This window comes from Orussus abietinus, unplaced genomic scaffold, assembly GCF_000612105.2.
Source record: "Orussus abietinus isolate OABI.00-Male unplaced genomic scaffold, Oabi_2.0 scaffold42, whole genome shotgun sequence".
NCBI lineage: Eukaryota > Metazoa > Arthropoda > Insecta > Hymenoptera > Orussidae > Orussus > Orussus abietinus.
The window spans coordinates 877,991-897,023 of NW_019394787.1; the positions used below are offsets into that span (position 1 = coordinate 877,991).

The window sequence follows — 19,033 nt, forward strand, 5'->3', positions numbered from 1 at the left end:
GTCCCTACCTGTCCGTAGTTTGATGTTGGGGTCCGACATGGAGGACAAGTTCGAGTTTTCCATCCGGCTGAATTCTGGACCCTGACAGGTCACCTCGTTGAACTTCTTCGTCTCCTGAACGCGAATATCTGCATTCAATGTCGGCTCCGACCTGGTGTTCGTGTGCAGAAGTTTTTTATTCGAGGCTCCATCGCACTTCAGGTTCTGGTAGGATATGAATTTGGGGAAGTTCTTGCCAGTCAGCCTGCGCAGATGGCGGATCTTGTTGAGGTACTTAGAATACTTCCAGCTTCTGATCCTGTCGATGTTGTGATTGGAGTCGATCAAGTGGTTACGGTCCACCAGGTACTTGGGGTCCAGCATCTTCTTTAGGTCGGAGAGATCTTCTTCGACCACGTCGCCCTGACTGCTGTCCGAAGAGATCCTCTTCAAGTCCGCTTCTGGAGAGATGTCCGCATATCTGCTGGACAATTCTAGACCACCACGCTTTCCAGGGTAGAAACTGCTCCTTTGTTTGGCCAGGAAACACTGGTCCCTTCGTCGGTTGGGATCTTCGTTGCTGTTGTTCACCTCGGCCAGCTCCAGGTTCGTGTTAGACGCTCTTCGCGCTGGTGAACATCCATAGCGACTCGGCGATACGCCCAGCAGAGCCACCAGGTCTTCGGCGATTTTTCCAGCTGCTATCCTCATCTCGCCATGATGAAAGGCGTAGATCCAAGGGTTGGCACCACTGTGAGCCAGGATTGGAAGACCCAGCCAAACCACCGTCCACTCGTCCAGGATATTGGTACCACAGAAGATATCCAACAGCATACACGTCTGCAACATCGAGATCCACATACTTTATCTCATTCCTCTCTTATCCATTTCTCCTCAGAATAATTTTGTAGATTTTCTTTTAGGAAGGTAATCGCCTGGAGATCAGATTTTGTGAATGTGCAAAGCAGACGAGGATGGGGAGTAATAACAGTTTTCACGACGATCCTTTACGTGCTCGCAGGAATCTGCAGCTGCAGCCTGAAGCGGCTCGTTATATTTTCTTTCGCAATTTCTCATTTTCTTACGAGACTCCTTCGCGAAATAACGAACCCAAGATGGCGAATGAGGTTCGTGAAGACAGGATTCTTCGCAATTTCGTCCAGGTAACTCGTAACTCGTGCGGACAAGTGCGAGGATAGTGGTAGCCGTGAGTTAAGTGAAAACTTAAGGAAGGACCGAAAGTAGTGTCTCAGTTTGCGCGTTTCCGTGTAAGAGAATGGTTTCTTTTTTCAAGGATTGTGATTCTTCCCCCGAAGTTTCCAACTTTTGAATTACAGTCCGACCAGGGATTTCTTTTTCTTGCACGATTCTTTCTTCGGAAAACTCGCAGTTAAGTGTCGGAAGATTGGGCTGTAAAGTGAAGCTTGCCGGCTCGATTTATTCCCTAAGTAAACTTGGAACTTCCGTCGGTGCCCTTCGAAGCTTTAGGGAAAGCGTGCCGGAAGACATTTTTCCCAAAGGACTACCGTAGGTTATTTACCTTTGACAATCCTCCCCATCCGGAATTCACAGGGCTCGCACTCTACCTTGCTTTCTAATATTAATCAAAGGATTAAAATGGATAATAATAAGAAAAAAGACTAAAAACATAGAAACGAATACGGCCCACTCTAATACACCGGTGAGACTCAAGTCAATTAAAGGAAATATAAAAAATGACATCATCTATAACAAAACCCTTAAATCGTGATGATGAACGATGGAGCTCGTAGTTTGTCATGGAAGCGAGTAAGGACGGTAATTCACTCACCAAGGCACGATATTGTACTCATCGAGTCTCGATCGTGAGAGTTTCTCAGGTAACGGTAGCGAGACTGAAACCGTAGTTGGAGTTTGGCTCCATTTTTAAAAGATTACTTTTTAACGACAGGTAGGAGGGGGAGGGGCAGCAGTTGATATTTGCAGCAAGGGGGTCTTATGCAGAAATCGATGGGAAAACGTTCCTCGGCGCATCGCATGGGCTTTGCCGATAAGAAAATACGAAGATCAAGGGAAACGCGGTTGCTACGGGGGAGCATCTCCGGCTTTAGCTCGGAATACGAGGAGAGAGTTAACCGAGCGAGACTCGGCCGTTCCAAGTGGCCTCGAAAGTGGCAAGGAATCCGCGAAACGCTCCCGTTTCTCGATTTTGAATCGCTAGTACGGCCCCGCGAAACGACGTGACGGAATCCCTTCAGAAATGGAGCGTCGTCGCCCGAATTAGACCAATAAAGCAATCTGCACGAAGATTCTCGCAACGGTGCTCATGAATGTTGCAGGCCCGAGCGAAGTTCCATATTCGTATAAGTGGCTGCCCGGATTCAAATGCATAATGCAGGAAGACGCGAGACGCTTGCACGGGCAAATTCCTGGTGACGCTTCGTTAGGGACCTAATTGCGTTAGATAATTTTTGCCCGTCGCCGCGAGATTTCATCGGCGAGGGATTTTTTTTTCAGCGAGGGGATTTCCTTCGGCGAAGGATTTTCCGCAGCTCGGAGAACGAGGAAAAGAGGAAGAGGGTGGCGGAAAACGCGCGACTTTGGAAGCAACGACCCCTCGAGGTTCCTTTTGCGAATAAATGTCGTCGCAGGAGTTAATCCTCATTAGGGGTAATTTAATTGCTGGTTCATTACCTCCGTCTGCTGCGAGGTACGCGTCGCGGCGGGGAATAAATTATTTTACGAAACTGCGTAATCGAGATCAATGTACCCCGGGGGCGATCGGGACGTCTCGCGTGCTTTCCTTTCCTTTCTGCCTGGAAAGAAAAACCAGCAGCGTGGAAATGCCGAAGACCCTCGCATTTTATCTGCAGAAATGAACATTCTTTATCGGAATTATGTACGTTCGAAAATTATTCACATGGAAATTAGAGTATGTCGTTAAATTTTCAGCTGGCCACGATTCAGGCAGGCTGTCGAAAATCGCTAGGGATTTTTTTATCGAGGTGATTTTAGGGGAAGATTGTCTTTAAGGACTCTAAGATCGCGTTTCTTGGGATATTGACCATGAAAGGAGTTCGATCGCGCAACGAGTCGAGCTAAGTACTCCTTAAGTTTTACGTCCCCCGCCGATTACTTCGTGCCTTTTACAATCTAAATCCATCGTTTCGCAGTTTTTAGTATCGCGGGGTCTAACGTTTCTCCCTAACTGCTCTGCCAGATGCGAAGCCCATTCCTTGCCTGTTCAACCCCTTCGTAACGCCTCCGATTGTCTCAAAGGCCCTCTTCGGTCCGGCCCTCGCTAAAAGCTGCAAGCAGACGGGAAACAATGCGCACCTCTGGCGCTCGCTACAATGATATCCGTGAATATTTTAATTTCCCGGTGCTCCGAGAAGTATCCCCGGCATTTTCCCCGATTCGCTATGCGATTCTCTTTTAGGAGCCGCGATGAAAATCCGCCTCTCTTTGCTCCGTAATGCCGGATGCAGATCTGAGCACGAACATGTACAAGAACAGGCGACATACAAAGGTGAATGTATAATTGAAGACTAGAATTAGTTGACATCCTAAAGCTAACGAAGTTAAATTATGGAGTGCATTGAATTCATTAATTACTTATTTCATTTGCGAACGACATATCGCGTTATCTAGGAGCAGGTGCAAAAACAATGTATCTATATCATTACCGACTGAGGTAGATTTTTGGCAATTTGGCGCTGCATCAATTTTCGTGGTTACAAATGAATTAATTGCGGTCACGTGACCCATTTGACGCTAAATTTGAGCGTTTTTTAAATTAGTTCATTTTGCTTGGAATTCGTTTCATTTCAGCTTATCTTGTACATGGCCGTGTGCATGTCTATGTCGGATGCGTACTCGGCTCCGGATGGTCGACAGCCGGAGGCGCCACAGCTTCGGAAAAAGTACAGGTGTCGATCGGGTTCGATCGAAATTCAACTCACCTGGAAGGGAAGCCAGAGGACGAGGAAGGCTCCGACCGTGACGGCGAGCGTTTGCCCGTAACGCGGAAGGGCCAGGGTCTGGGTCTCGTGCCTGAAGGAGAGCTCCACCGTGTAAATGGCTCGTGCGTGTGCTCGCGCGACTAGGTAGACGTACATGTAGCACCCAAGCAGGACCAGCGCGCTTGGCGCCCACACGGCCACCACGAGGAACACCCTGATAGGTGGTGAAACGGCCGTTCCGAATCGGCAGCTTCCGCTGCAAAGAAAATTCACGCTCGGCTTTATTTCGTCTCCATTCACTCTACACATTTTTATCTTAGAACGTCTATCCGTAGGCCTTACATGAATTCAGAGAGAATATAGAAAATGGTACTTCTATACAATGAAGGTCTTAAAATTGACAAAATTTTAAATATTAAAATTGGCAGATGTTTCCATTTTTGATACTTGTAGGTCTATAATGTAGGACTTGATTTGTATTAAACGGAAGGTACAAAGTCGAATGTAGGACTTAATTAGTGAAACAGGACGAAAAAATCGATTTACGAGTTTCCTGAGAAACGCATTTTTCCTCGACGAAATAAAAAATGCTTCTTCAGAATGATAGGTAGGTGAGACATACTAAAATTGAGGAAGAAATCGGTGGCTCGTTTCTTGGATTGAACCGCAATGCTAAGGTATACCTGGTGCACGTAGAATTACGTGGTGTTTTGTCTTGCTCGCCAGTCCGTACGTGAAATTTTTGTGACGCTTGCGTACCCGCGTGTCTAATTTTCTGAGAAAAAATTAACAAGACTGTGACAAGAGAGTATCAACATTCCCGGGATCTCTTATGAAAAAGTGGTGAATTAAAGATGATTCCATTTTGAACTCGTGTCTCATCTTTTCGCGAATTTCACTCCCTGGGGACCGCTATTCCGGTGTAAAAATGTAAAAACGCCGTCGTAATGGGTCCTTATCGCGAGTTAAAAAACGACGACAGCTTCTTTGGCGTTAATTGGAGGAGGCGTTTCTGAAGGGAAACTTTGGGGCTGGTAATGACGGTAAAAAGGGGGGAATAAAGCGCGGGGGTTTGGTCTCGCCAGGAGACCGTTTGTCCGGCGGCGGGAAGGCAAGGTCTCCGTCGTTTTCGCGATTAACGAGTTCGTCTTTGAGAACTCGCATATCCGAGGGAATCCGGAAAGCGGCCCGTCCTTCGCGGACTTCTCTCGGATGCTTTGAAACGAGCTCGCCGAGCGCCATTCCGGCTTCCGAATTCGCGCGGAAATGCGCCCGCGGATAATGCTAATGTTCGGGACTCGGATGTCAGGCGCAGCCTATTTATCACTCGTTACGCGTTATCAAACGATTCGCCGCCGACCATGCGAGAGTCGTCGATTAGATCGATCGGGTGCAGCTGACGCGCGTTTTGTCGGCGAGCATCGGAGCTCCGGAAAGCACCATCGCCGTAGGTCGATAAAGCCTCCAAATGCATTTTCCAGCAACGGAGCCAATGTCACCAGATGAAGAACACCGACCCGCGGGATGTGCTCCGATTAACCCTTTCGAAACTACGGGTGACTATAGTCGCCCGTCATCGCACGCTCGTCATATCCCATTTATCCGGGGAAACTTTTATAAAAGGAACATTTTTCACCAAGAATATGCAGTGAAATTAAAATGCTTTCAAGTGTGCCAAATCATTTCAATAGTTGACGTCATTTACCATATTTGATTATTTTAACATTCTATGTGATCAACCAAACGTTATTAATCAAAGAATTTAGTCATGTCAACGAAATACGCTGAGAGAAAAAAAGTCACTTTCTCAAAGAAATGAAATTCTTTAGTAGAACAGATACCCTACTGATCACAACGACATGATCAGTTGAAGGGCCGATCGAACGAAATTAAGACAAATTTGGAACAATACTCAATTTTCTTCAGTAAAGTTCATCGAGTTCGTTGACTCGTTATCGTCACATTTTCTGTATATAAACGCGATAGAAAGAACAGTGGATTCGGTACAATGAGTGAAAGATTTTAAAGGAATTAATAATATTCTTGTAACAAACTGGAGTTTAATGGAAATTAACTAACCGGAATAGATCGAACGATTTTGCGTAATGAACCGAATTTTTTTTTTACACGTACAGCATCCTGACGAACAGTATAGCCGGGTTGAAAGAATTGATACGAACAAATTATACGCTTAGATTAATTTACGTGGCGATTTCGTGCAACGAGTACTGCACGTCTAAAAACCAGAGGACTTCGACCCGATTCCAATAAGACGCAGCAGACGCGGAAAGAGGACGATGCGCGTCTCCCTCTTGGGCCGAGACGATGCCGCTCCTTATATACGCTCGCATATATTCATATATTTATGTACGTCGCGTACATGCGCGCATGTATACAGGAGAGGTGAACTGCTCCTCTCCGGCGCTGGTGCGGCGAATGTCGGGCGTTATGCGCCACGAGCTCGATGAAATTGCTTATCGTTTCTCACTATTGCTCCCGGTACGTCGGTGTAAAATAAACTCCATATAAGGGAAAACGACGAGGACCGCGACGACGCGGTGCCAAGGACCCATTCAATCGGGCCCTCAAAGTCCCCCGAGAGCCATTTCGCTATTTTAGACCCAAGTTCCCTTTGGCAAATAATTTATTTCCCGGGGCCCAAGCATGCCCCGGACTGTTCGAATGGCTCCATCAAATTATGCTCAGTGAGGGTCGATGTCATACATAATACCCCGAATGCCCGTTCGATCTCTCGCGTGGGCTCGATTCAGCGATTTCGAAACGACGATGCACCCCGGAAGAAAAGAGGAAACAGCCCTCGGCCCCCTCTCTTCCGGTCGATATTATAGTTTCCCGTTTTCAATATCGCTCCTGCGTTCGACAAAGGAGCAGCGGGGCTCGCTAAAGGACGCGCAAGTCCTTCCCTCAAAAATCCGAGTTCAAAGGGCAGGGGCCTCGTGCGACGTAGAAAGTTCGGTTAGGAAATGTCTTGGACTGAAATGTGTCTTTGGGTTACGCGTCGCCGTGCCAATTCCGTGCTCGTTATCCGGAGTGTTATCCAAAGCGTCATCCAAAGGACTTCCCCGTCAGCCGTATTCCTTTATGGTCACCCGTCGTCCTTATTATGCCAATTGGCATCCGGCTTTTTCCAACCAACGAGCCGGATTTAGTCCAGACACGTGTATCGATCGCTCCTCTGCGTTTATTTTGACTCGCCGAGCGAGATTCTCGAGCAAGACTCGACCGGATATATATTTATTCGCGCGAATCCAACAGAGGGAGAAGAAATTTGCCAAGACCCGCGAGTGGAGCGTGTTAAGTAAGCAGATGCAGGGTCACGTCGCGATACGTTTTTATCGACGAGGAAAGGGGTCGTTTACGAGAAGCCAGCGAAAAAACTCGCGTTAACGAGGATCCCGTAAAGTGTCTCGTCGGGCGCGAGTTATGGATACCTCGACGCGGGTGCGAACACCTTGCGGTCTCCCTCCGCGAAAAAAAAAGAAAAAAAAAACGTCGAAATATCGGTATCAATATTCGCCCTTTTTCAAATCGATGTACCCACCAGGCCGTGAACGGAGGAAATACCGCCGATCACCGCGAAAAAGTCATTTCGACTCACCTGCGAGGTCGTGTAAGTTATCTGGCTCGGATAAGCTCGAAAAACTTGGATGTATATATCTTCGGAACAATGACAACTTATTTCGTTCAGTGAATTTCTTTTTGCAGTGTAGGATCAAAATTCCAACTTGGGTCACCGGAAATTTTCGTCTTGGCTCACCTGTGAGGCTGCGTGATTCCCATGAATTGCGCGTAGATGAGGGGCGAGAAGCCTACGGCAATCGCATAGATCCAGAAGACCGCGATGTACTTCTCGATGCTGCTGTGGGTAATGATGTTCTTGTAGCGTAGCGGCTGCGCAAGGGACGTCAGTCGGTCGACCGCGATTGCTACGCTGACGAGCACGCTGACGCTGCAGAGGGCGATCGCGATACAATAGGGCGCGATGCACAGGGTGGACACGCCGTTTTCCGGTAGTCCCGAGAGCTCCAGGTGCATGCCGAATGGCATGTACACGCCGACCTGTCGATTGTCGTTACACGTGAAAAATATCGTTTTTATCGCCCAAACATCTCGACACCCATGAAATTTCACCTCCTAAAGTTTGTTTCCGAACACTTATTGCACCTTTTTTTATTAAAAAATGAAATTTCATGCGTATTAGAAACTTCCTCAAGACCTTTATATTCATGCAGTAAACTTTCAGACATGAAAACATATTTAATTTTCTTGAACTGCAGAAAAATGAATAAAAGAAAAATGTATTTTCTTTCAAGGAAATGAAACACATAATTTCGATTTTATTCGTTATTATTTTCAGATATTAAGCATTCGATCAATGTAATGCATCAGAGTTGAACATGTGGCATTTTTGAGCGAAGCCTGTATTTCTTTGATTTCATGCCACAGTATTTGATATACCAGTCAAAGAAATAACTTCCTTGAATGAAAATACATTTTTTTTCTCAGTGTACTTTTCATTTCTACGGCTGTGCTTACTTTACGCGAGGTACGCGTGAAAGTTCTTATACCGAAAGTTAGCCTCGATTTTTATAGTGTTTTCTAAACGGAATCTATTTTTTCACGTTCTTACCCCAAAGTCGCTGATAGCTAAAGAGACCAGCAAGCAGTTGGAGGCTGTCCTGAGTCTCTTGTAGCGATAGAAGGCCGCCAGGATGACGGAGTTCCCGCTGATGGTGATGGGTGACAAGATGAAGACCACGGACACCGCCAGGACGACCAGGACGGGGCTGACCTCGAGTCGCGCGTCCACCCTGGTCACCGTCGGGATCAGGCTGGTCGTGAGCTCTTCCACGACCGTGGGTGTCAACGTCTCCGTCGACAAGGAGGACATGCTCGAAAGTTAGGCCCCCTTCCAGGTGGTCGTCGAATCCTTCGAGATAGGGCGAGACCACTCCTTGCGCGACATCTCGAGGAGGTCGTCCTCGACTTCCGGGCTCAGGGCTCGCCTCTGACGATCCCTCGAGCTCCACACTGGTCTCGCCTCAGGGGAGCTGGCTCCTGGAAGGAAACAAAGCTTTGTTTAATTCACTGCAAATCAACCGATCCCATCATCTACACCGACTGCGATTATCTAAATCTGGAGCAGCAATCTTTCCCTCCCTAGGGGGTCGAAGCCTTATTCACGGGCTAGGGGACGTCGAGCCCCAGCAAGGTCTCTTTTTATCGGCCCCCTAAGTACCCGGCACGTAGGGACCCGTCGGATTTACGAGCCGTTGCCGAATTAATTCCCGCCGAGCGGGCGAGAGTGGATTTTTCATTAAAGTTCGGGCTCGCCTCAGGACACCTCGTAGTCGCCATCCAAGCGTACGGCCGCAACGTTCACCAATTTCGTCAATTATTCACCTATCGGGTCAGTCTAACGGCCAACGAGAGGATCATTTCTTCCTGTACATTTTCATCATCCGCGTGGGCAGAGTAACGAGCCCTCGTGCCAGTCGATGGATAATTGGAAACGCGAGGGATCGGTCTTGGGCCATCTCTCGGGTGGATGTAGATTTTCCCTAATTGCGGAAGACGGAAGGAAACGATATACTTCCCACTTGCTAATTTGATCTACGCCGAGGCAATTCGCTCGGGCTCGAGGGGCATTTAAATTTCCTTCGCATAAAATGGCGGAGATCGAATCGGCGCAGTTGGAAAGTTTTATCGGTCCTCCTGCAGGAAAAGCGGTTCACCTTCGAGCTCGAGGTTCCTCTTCTTTCCGCATGAATTCCGCACCGGGTACGTGGAGGATCTTTCTTCCTGGAGGTTTCCAAAGTTTCGGAGGTAATTTCGGTGTCTTTGGCGTGAATGTAAACCGCGAGGTATCGGGATTACTCGGCGAGTGCAGGAGACGAGGGAAATCCTGGAAAAGGCTTAATTGGCTCCGGCGGTGGCCTCGACCTCGTCCTTTTCCTACTTCGTGGCTCTCCTTCTCTCCGTAATCGCATAAGCTTTCCTTCGTCGTTTCCGGGACGTTTTTGGGTTACCAGGATTCCCTGAAACAAAGATTAGATCATGACTATCGTATTTTTATCGAGGACGCGGAGGATCCGCATCGGCTTTTGAGATACGTTCAATTTTAAACCGATCTGCGAATTTCGTCCATTTATATTTCTCTGGGTGCTTCTGCATGTACGTTGCGTGGATTTTTAAAAATCACGGTAGCGATTAATTCGTTTCCTTGAATTTATTAAGGGCAAAGGGTGAAGCTAGACTACGGTTCGAGAAAGGAAAGGAACGGGTCCTGGCCGAAGGATTTTCCTCCCATTTACTAGAATTCAGCCTCACGCCACTTACTTTCTCGTTTGCAATTCGAATACCGCGGAAAACTTTGGTAAATACCCGCGGGTGGAAGAGTTCCGGCATGGGTTAAACAATTACAGGCTACTCTCTCCAATTGCGCTCCATTAACGGCCAGCTCGGCCAACTGGGTACTCTAATTCACGAGAGCGCGTCATCAGACCCGTTGGTCCCTTAATTAGGGAAAGCTCGGATGCGCTTTTTCCCGCACTCCATTTTTGCTCCATTTTAACCCCCCCCCCCCCTCCACCCATTGATTTCGTCCCATCCACCCACGTCCATTCCAGGATGCAGAAATTACCCGGCGTCCTCGCAAAGGGCGAGACTTAACGAGAATCGAAGGATAAACGACTTCGGGGGCTTAAACCGAGTCGATAACCTTTTCACTCGGCGTATCCTGGGGCGTTTCCTTCTTCCAATCTCCTGCTATTTTTCCAATCCACCCACTGAATCGTGGCGACGTCATTTCGTGGAGTTCTGCCATTTTTTCATCGCTGAACTCTTCGGACGATTGGATAGTCCTTTTCCTTACGTCTGTGCGCATAGTATCTATTTTGCATACTCGAGCACGTACGCAAGGGACGTTTTTTTTACATTGGCACGAAGAAGACTCGAGGCATGCCGATGGTAACCAAACATAACCGACTATTAGTACATTTTATTCATACTTCTAATCACACGCAGTGGGTGCAAACTATCTACTTTAGTATTACTTAAAAAAAGTAATTATTAGTGGCTTCGAGATACAGGGGAAAAAAAATGAAAATGATAAACTTGCCAACTCAAAGCCAACATGGTTTTAGGGCAAGATTATTCGCAGCATTGCGACGACCTGTCCGAGGTTTCTTTCAGACAATATCCTGTCCCATTCCATTCTTTCTCCTTTTAAAGTCAACCGCTTCTTCACCGGCTACGATATAACTTGTGGCCACGGGAAAAGAGAAGGCCGGCGTTTCCGCTCTTGGTCTTTACGACTTCTGTGGCGAGCGCTCGAGTCCGCGTCGACTTGACGATTATCGCTACCCACGGCAGCTCGACGTTATCGGGATTCGCATGTCACACCAATCCTCGTTATCGTCCTCGAGCTCTGGACCTCCCAGTCGAATTTAGGGCGAATCTTTTCTCAGGACTTTCTCCAAAATGGCGGCGGCTCCTGCTGCGCCGAGATAATTGCTCAAGTGCACGACGAGTCGCGTTTTTTTGCGATTATCATGGTTTTCAAGACACTCAAGAACGAAACCTTGGCAATACCGAGGGTCGCATTTTTTCTATAAATCTCAGTTATTCTTGTGTATGGAAATGCCGCTACCAAGTGATACGAAACTAACCTCTAAAGCGTGAAAAGATTTATATAACTGTTCTCCGAACTGAGTGCACCGAATCATTTAACACTTTACCACGTAATTAAAGAAACCGTACGGAAAATGTGAAAGATATCGAGAAAAGTTTTATAAAGATGTGTAGTGAAATTTATTGTTATCCTGTAAGCAGCATGTGCTCTGTTTTAAAGGGATGTGAAAGTGGCACTTGAGGGATCAATCGTACATGAAATTTTTCTCACAACTATACCGAATCGAACTTTACAATGTGAATAGGGAGGCTGTAAGGAAGGTCCTGACGCTCATAAAATGTTACTTTTTATAAACAAAAATTTAAAAACATTTAGGAATTAAAAAAGAAAATGTTTATTTCATGGGTGTCAGGACCTTTCTTATAGCCTCCATATTCACATTGTGAAGTTTGAAACCATTCGGTAGACCCAGTTCGGAGAAATGTTTCATAAACGAGACTTCTTTGACGCCACTTTCGCATCACCTTAATGTTTTCCGCCAAGATGGCAACCACCGCGCGGCAAATTTGAACCCATCGTCCGTACACATCATTCGATCGCACAAGGTGTCCCGTAATGCGTATGAGCCTTGAAAGTCGCGTTCGTTTCTCTTCCACTTCTTCCGTGTATTTATGTCGCGCGAGTCGAGAACATCGGCAAGGATCGATCCGTGAAATAAAAGATATACCCTTCGCTGAGAAACGGCGGTGGGTCGATACCGCGGAATTCATGAATCGAAATTAAATTTTCCCGGAGCCCCGACAGGGCTCAAAGGAAGCCGATTCCCAGGCGCCCCTTAATTCCATCCAGAGCCGCGAAAAGGCTCGCGCGATTCCATTCTACGAGCTAAGAACGCCGAATGAACGACGGCCCTTACTTTGCAGATCACCCTTGACACGGTTGCGTAGGAAACGCCTTCGCTTCCGTTATCCGTTAACCGTTAATTATCGGCTCCAAGTTGAAGCTCCTCGAGTCTCCTAAACCCCTCAGAAGATCCGTTCTCGACCTTGCCGGAATCGGCCGTCTGCATTTTCGCCCCACTGACCGAAGTTTCCCAGACGGAGTTCGCGTTGCCACGAAACGAGGTTGCCTCGAACAGCCTCGATCGCAATAGAGAGATGGAAGTGAGAAGATCATTCGGCATCTGCCGTTAAGGCAGTCGTATCGTGTGACGGCTGTATTTTTTCGCTTTCTTTGTGAATTTTTTGCTAACAAACCATGAAAATACCCCACCTTGGAATTTTTACAATATATTTATTAACGGTTATACAGTCAGTCAGAATTTTTTCAAGCAAAAATATAGATTGGAATCGACTTTACAGCGTTCGAAAGACGCACATGTAAAAAATAAGTAGATTGACGGCTCACATATGATTCCGGCTGTTCTGTTCGTCAGAAATCAAAAAGTGAAATGGTATTTTAATCTGTAGATCTGTGGCTATAGCCAGAATTAAGATTGAATGAAAATATTGAAAATTAAATTTTTTTCACGGTTTTGAAAATTTAGTTCTGATTTTTGTCTTTTTTTTTCGACTTTTTAAGCTTGCTAAAAGAAAAACTAATGTTCGAAACGATCCGGTACTGCCAGTTCGGAGAAGTTTCATAAACAAGACTTATTTTACGCCACATTTGCATCACGTTAATTATCGATTCCGAGTTCAGGCTTTTATGGACTTCTAAATTCAGGAGCGCTTTAGGAGGCTGAATTTGGACTCGCCTGACCTTGCCGGAAATGGCCAGCCACGTTTTCGCCGAGCTGGCCTAACTTCCGCACACGGAGTTCGCGTTTCCACAGAACGAAATTTCCGGAAACAGTCTCGATCGCAGGAGTGCAATGGAAGAGTCGAGATCATTCCGCACCCTCGAGGTCGTAGAAGCTCCCGAGGCGCGAGGGATTGGATGTTTTTTCGGAAAATAATTGCAAATCCCCGGAAAACCTTGGATACGACGGTTTCGTTCCATCTCGTCGATCGCGTGAGAGGGTTAATTCGCTTCCGCATAGTCGAGAGAATCGAAAGGAACATCGAGAGAAGTCCGATGGCAAAAGTCGGACGATGCGTCGACCTCGACTACTGGCGATGCCGATCACCGGCGCGACGGTTTCTCCGCTCCGCAGGATCCCCGGAGGAGACGGATGGGATTTATATTATACATAAATTCAGCAGCCTTCAACCCTGGAAAATAAATCCGGAGTCGATTCCCCGCCTCGTTTCGTTACCTATCCGATCGTGTGTATACTTTCGCGTGTAGGCAAGGGTACGATCGAAGGGAACGCCGCGGGCATGTTCCGCTCGATCCAAAGGAGACTCAACACGATATTTGATATGCGTTCAAGAGTCGACCCGGATACTTCGAGAGCGATCGAATCGATCACCAGTCGTGCGGGGGAATATTCATTCCGGATCTGCGTAATTGCTTGCATCTATTGGAGATGAAGGATGGATCGGTTAGCGCGAGAATAATGGAGGTCGGCGCTATCGTAACTAAAGTAACTAAAGTAATTAAAATAGTTGGTTCGCGATGGGGGGATTCTTTGTTCGAATTAGCATCCGCCGTTATGCAAGAGTTAATTAATCCGGCACTGTTCGTTATCGCGCCTAATTGTCGGAAACGTTGGGAGGATTAGGTGAGAGCGATAGATGGGGAGGGTGTTAACGGCGACTCTTTGATTAAGGTTCGGATGGAAAATTTTCGAGAGACGAAGGGCTCGCTGCGTGTTTTCCACGTGAAAGTAATGATCGACCGTCCGGTTCGATTGGCAGATTATGAAAATTACTTTCATCCGGCCTGCGGCGCTTCCGCAACGTTGGGCCGGCCAAGCCTCCGAGTGCGCACCCCTGAGAAAAGCGCCGTACCTGTGACGATTAACGGCGACCTGCTAGTGGCGACCGAGGGTTTATCAAACTTTTATCCAAGATGGATGTCCGAATCGATTGAAACTTTATCGCGCTCCGTATTCACGTGGGAAAGTTTTAAATGATTCGGTGTACCTAATTTGGGGAAATGTTTCATGAACGATATATCTTTCAGACGCCGCTTTCATAGCACCTTAATTCACGGGAAATGTAACCGATTTCGAGCCATCTTAAGAGGGATCATGAACATAAAAGGGACAGACCGTCGATCCGTCTGCGACAAAGGGATCCGATCGACGGATTATTAAAATCGCCGGGGATCTTCAACGACGTCGGGATTACGAAAGGGTCCATCGTCTCCGCGAAGATGCTGCAAAGGAAATCTCGCGGGAGCTGAGAAACGACGAGAGCCTTAGTCTACTTTTACGAGGGATTTTCGCCCGAGCGCTTTCCGCTGTTTACAGACTGACATAATATGTCAAGACCGATTGCTTTTTGATAACTTCTCCGCGCCTAAGACGACGGCCGATCGCTTAACTCGGTCGGTTTTGCCGAGGGCGGCCGTGCGAGAGAAATCTCTTCCAGCGAAAATTCTTTTGTTCGACTTCCTCGAAGAGGCTCGAAATCTGCAGAGAATTTCACAACTCTCGAATCTGCGAATCTTCGAATTTTCTTCAAGGATCTCCGCTCTCGACGCGTTGTTCTTCTTTTGCTTGATATAGACGCTTCATTTGCGATTCACCTTGCGCCCCGGCTGGATACGAAAGTGGTTGCGTATGAAAAATTCCTGAAATCGCGAATTCTGCAATTCCTAGATATCCGCGGAAAAGCGATCGAGTCAAGATGACGAGAATCAGTTCTCGCGGCCTAAGTGATATCTTTTCTTCGCTCGATATCGCACACCTCGAATACGATTCACCTTGCGACCTGCTGGATAAACGAGGGTGGTGGTGGTGAAAAATTCCTGAATTCCCGAATCGTAATATTCTAGGGTTCCTAAAAAGTGGTCGGATTCCCCGGGTGAACTCCTCGCGGCTGGAATGTTGTTCTTTCTTCGCTCGATATCGACGCCTCGTTTGCGATTCACCCCGTGACCCAGAATCACGGAGCGACCGGCTCGAATCTCTGTCACGAAAATGTCACGAGGCTGCCGGCCGGCTCTAGAGTTCGCCCCGCGGATTCCCGATATTAATTCCATCGATTAACGAGCCACCGAGTCCCGTTTGCGCCATCCAAGGCACCAGGGCGCTATGTACGATATGCGTGATTCTCAATGCGTACCTTTTGAGGGAACAATGGCGTTCAAATTTGGCGCCTCCCCATCGATACTTGACGGTTTGCCGTATTGGCGGAAACCTAGACGCATTTAAAGAGTCATCTCTCTTAAGCATCGACGCGTACGCCGAAAAGGAAAAAGGATTAGACATTACCACTACGAACAGTGAAATAATGGAGAATTCGTGGCACGCATTGCACGCAGTACATACATCGGGGTAAGAATTTATATCTTATATTATTAAATAAATGAAAGATTCCCCATGTTTCTATCATCCTTCGAATAAATATAAAAAAAATGGAAAGAAATCCGAAGATGCGATTGATCGCAGATGAGCTGAACTTTGATATTGCGTTATTGGATAGGAAGAAAAGCAATTTATATGAGATGTATTGAAAGATGATAAAAGAGAAACGAACTGCGAATCATGGACCACGCATAATGCATATGGTCAGTTCGTTGCATGGACAAATTTGGACACACGGGCGGCATACATTACGAATCACGCATCCCGTAACGTAAATGTTCATATTCTTTATCTTCACTTCCTTCGAAAAGACATTTAAATATCGCCAGCTCCTTATCGAGCATTGTGCAGCGAATGATGATAGAGGCTCGTTTCTGGGTCATTCTTCGAGAAATCCGATCCACGGCGATGAGGATCACGGCGGAATCGCGGAAGAACCGCCAAGGTGACGAAGTTTAGTGTCTCCACCGACAGCAGCGGTAATTAAAGCGAATCAGCGGGTAATTGAATTCACTCGAGGCTGGTTGATGCGACAGTCGAGCGCTTTCGCGCGAAGGATACTCGGCTTCCCTATTCTGGGTAATTCTGGTCTTTTTGCCCGGATACGGAGCTATTCGGGCCGACTTATTTGCCAGCATCCCCGACACACGTGCCGCCGAGGCAGAGGAGCAAAGCACCAGGACGCAAAGTCGAGAGGAATCGAGTTACGACCGGAATTTATTCTCACCCCGGCCAGGAGCCTCTTTCTTCCTCTCGCCTTCGCCTCGGTGCTCGCCTTTCCGGGAGAAAAGAGAGAACGGCAAGCCAATCCTGGCCGACTCGTTCCTCACCTTGAAGAATGGCGATCGTTTAACGCCTCTAAACCGATTTCATCCGCGACTCTCGTTTCCTCGAATCGTACATCGAGGGTGCGAGGGGGTTAGAAGTCGTCGACGGTTTCCGATCCACGGTTCGCTCTCCGTCGATCCTGACGTCGTGGACATGGGACGTAAAGTAGTTTCAAAGAAAGTGGCGACGCGTCCAGTCGAATGCTTCAACGACTCGAGTTACTCGAACTCGGAAACATGCCCAACTCCAGTTTGACATAAGATAATTCGAGTTACAATGACATTTATTCGAGTTGACTCGAAATATTCGATTCCTCTCATTCACGATTGTGTACAGAGATACAACGCCGCCGTGTATCGAAGTTGGCCCCACTTTGGGGGAAACAATCCTGGATTTTCACTAATTCAATGCCGAGAGCGCCTCCTCTTTGAAAGTTTACAATTAAAACTTGTCCGCTAGCCTGATGTCGAGTATTGGGTTTTGTTTTAGCAGATGTTAGGTACACCCAAGTTACGTTCCCGAAGCAGTACAAGGTGACGCCCACGAAAAACATATTCTGCGTCATACCTCAATTGCAAAGTTACAGGTGTTTCAGGTCATTTGTCTCGATATAAAATATTTTAGTCGCGTGATACCGGAGTTCCTATACCTTCTGCAAGTGGCGCTTGCTTCGTTCGATCAGCTTAAATCCGAGATCCTCGGGTTTTGAGGCCACTTCTTATAGATCCGACTATAGTCATTGTCTATTTATGTCTACTTTACTTCATGGTCGCATCCCTAGGAAAAAAAAAAACCGAGTCCTTGCAATCCCCCCGGCAAGAACGGACTCCTTTCGGCGGGACGGAAGCATCCATCATCCTCGAGGGGAAGCCGGAAGGACCTCATGGCGTTTCGGCTTCCCGGCGTCCCTGAGGGGATAAATCAGGGGATCCACTTATCCAGTCCCTGCGGGAATTTCGCGGCCATTTCCCGTTGTTCCTTTGGTAATTTAACGTGCTCGCGGCCGGCGCATCCCTTATTAACGCGGGCCGCAGGACTCCGCGAACAGGACTTCTCTTCCCAGCTCGAGGGATCGCAAACTCGCAGGAGCATATTTCCCAGGTGTCCGCGTTCCTCGTACATGCCTCTGGACGAACCACCGAAGCGACCCAATTCCTTCGATCGAGGTTGATGCGAATTCAAGCTGAGAGGACTCTCGAGTATGCGCGAAAACGCGATGGGAGAGAATAACCACTTTTTTTTTCTCACCATTTACTTCCGCTGCGCCGCGTTTTTTGACTCATTAACAAACGCATCGATGGACGTAGATGTATGAAATCGACATCTTCACCAGATAAAAATGTTGATATCTTAACAATTCCTGCTCTTGATCTCCTAATTATGGGCTAAATTCCTGGATTTTGTGCTGGCTCGATCTTTGAGTAGGTTAAATATTCAGATTCGTTGCAGCGAAGACCAGATAACTCTAATGTCGTGCTACAAATTTCTTTGACTCCATTCGAAGAAATAATTTCTTTGAAAGGAAACAATCGTTCTCTCAGTAGCATCCACACTTGAAGATCTAACGATTGACCATCGAAATCTAATAAACATTATCAGGTAATTATGATTTCTGTGCTAATAGATACGAGACTAATTTCTATACTAATGATGGAAAGGTTGTCAGTATTCTGAGTAATTAACACTTAAGAGAACTTCTATTCTTGTCGAGAATGGGGCTGACACGAAATTTAAGAATTCAGCACATAATTAGCATATAAAGAGCACATGTTATGAGAATAGAATTTACATTTTACAAAGGTGGGGGTCTCACCCACTTGAATCTATGTCCATCGAGATCGAACGAGGTCGTCGATTAATGCGAGGGATCATCCGATGGATTTTCACCCCGCGGAAACGTTCGTTCCTCATGCACGAACGATATATCAGCCTGCGACCAGTTGGGATTAATTTTAATCGAGTCTACATTGACGATCATCGCCATGATCGCGGTAGACCGTAGAACGCCAATGGAAGAATATATCGGTAAAAATATGATAATTACTCTTGGCGGTCTTCTCGTGTCCTTCGTGGGCGGCCATTTTTTGGTTATCTTCATGGCGAGCGAGGTGATTAATGGATCCTTCTGCGGATGAGACGAACTTGGCCTTCGATGGCACGTCCTCGAGCTTGCGGAAAAGAAGCAAAATCACGGCGTGATTACACCGCTATTAT

At 47.1% G+C, this 19,033-nt stretch overlaps 1 protein-coding gene across 2 annotated transcripts in view; it reads right to left on the bottom strand.

Annotated features, from left to right (window-relative positions):
* Positions 1-19,033, bottom strand: part of LOC105697334 — a 47,519-nt gene that overhangs the window by 6,691 nt on the left and 21,795 nt on the right. For both annotated transcript variants that reach the window (XM_012420574.1, XM_012420575.1), the window contains exons 2-5: positions 8,572-8,999; positions 7,699-8,000; positions 3,921-4,176; positions 9-819 (exon numbers count right to left, since the gene is read on the bottom strand). In XM_012420574.1, coding sequence (XP_012275997.1) covers positions 9-819; positions 3,921-4,176; positions 7,699-8,000; positions 8,572-8,832 — 1,630 coding nt within the window. In that variant the 5' untranslated portion in view covers positions 8,833-8,999. The remainder of the gene's footprint in view (positions 1-8; positions 820-3,920; positions 4,177-7,698; positions 8,001-8,571; positions 9,000-19,033) is intronic.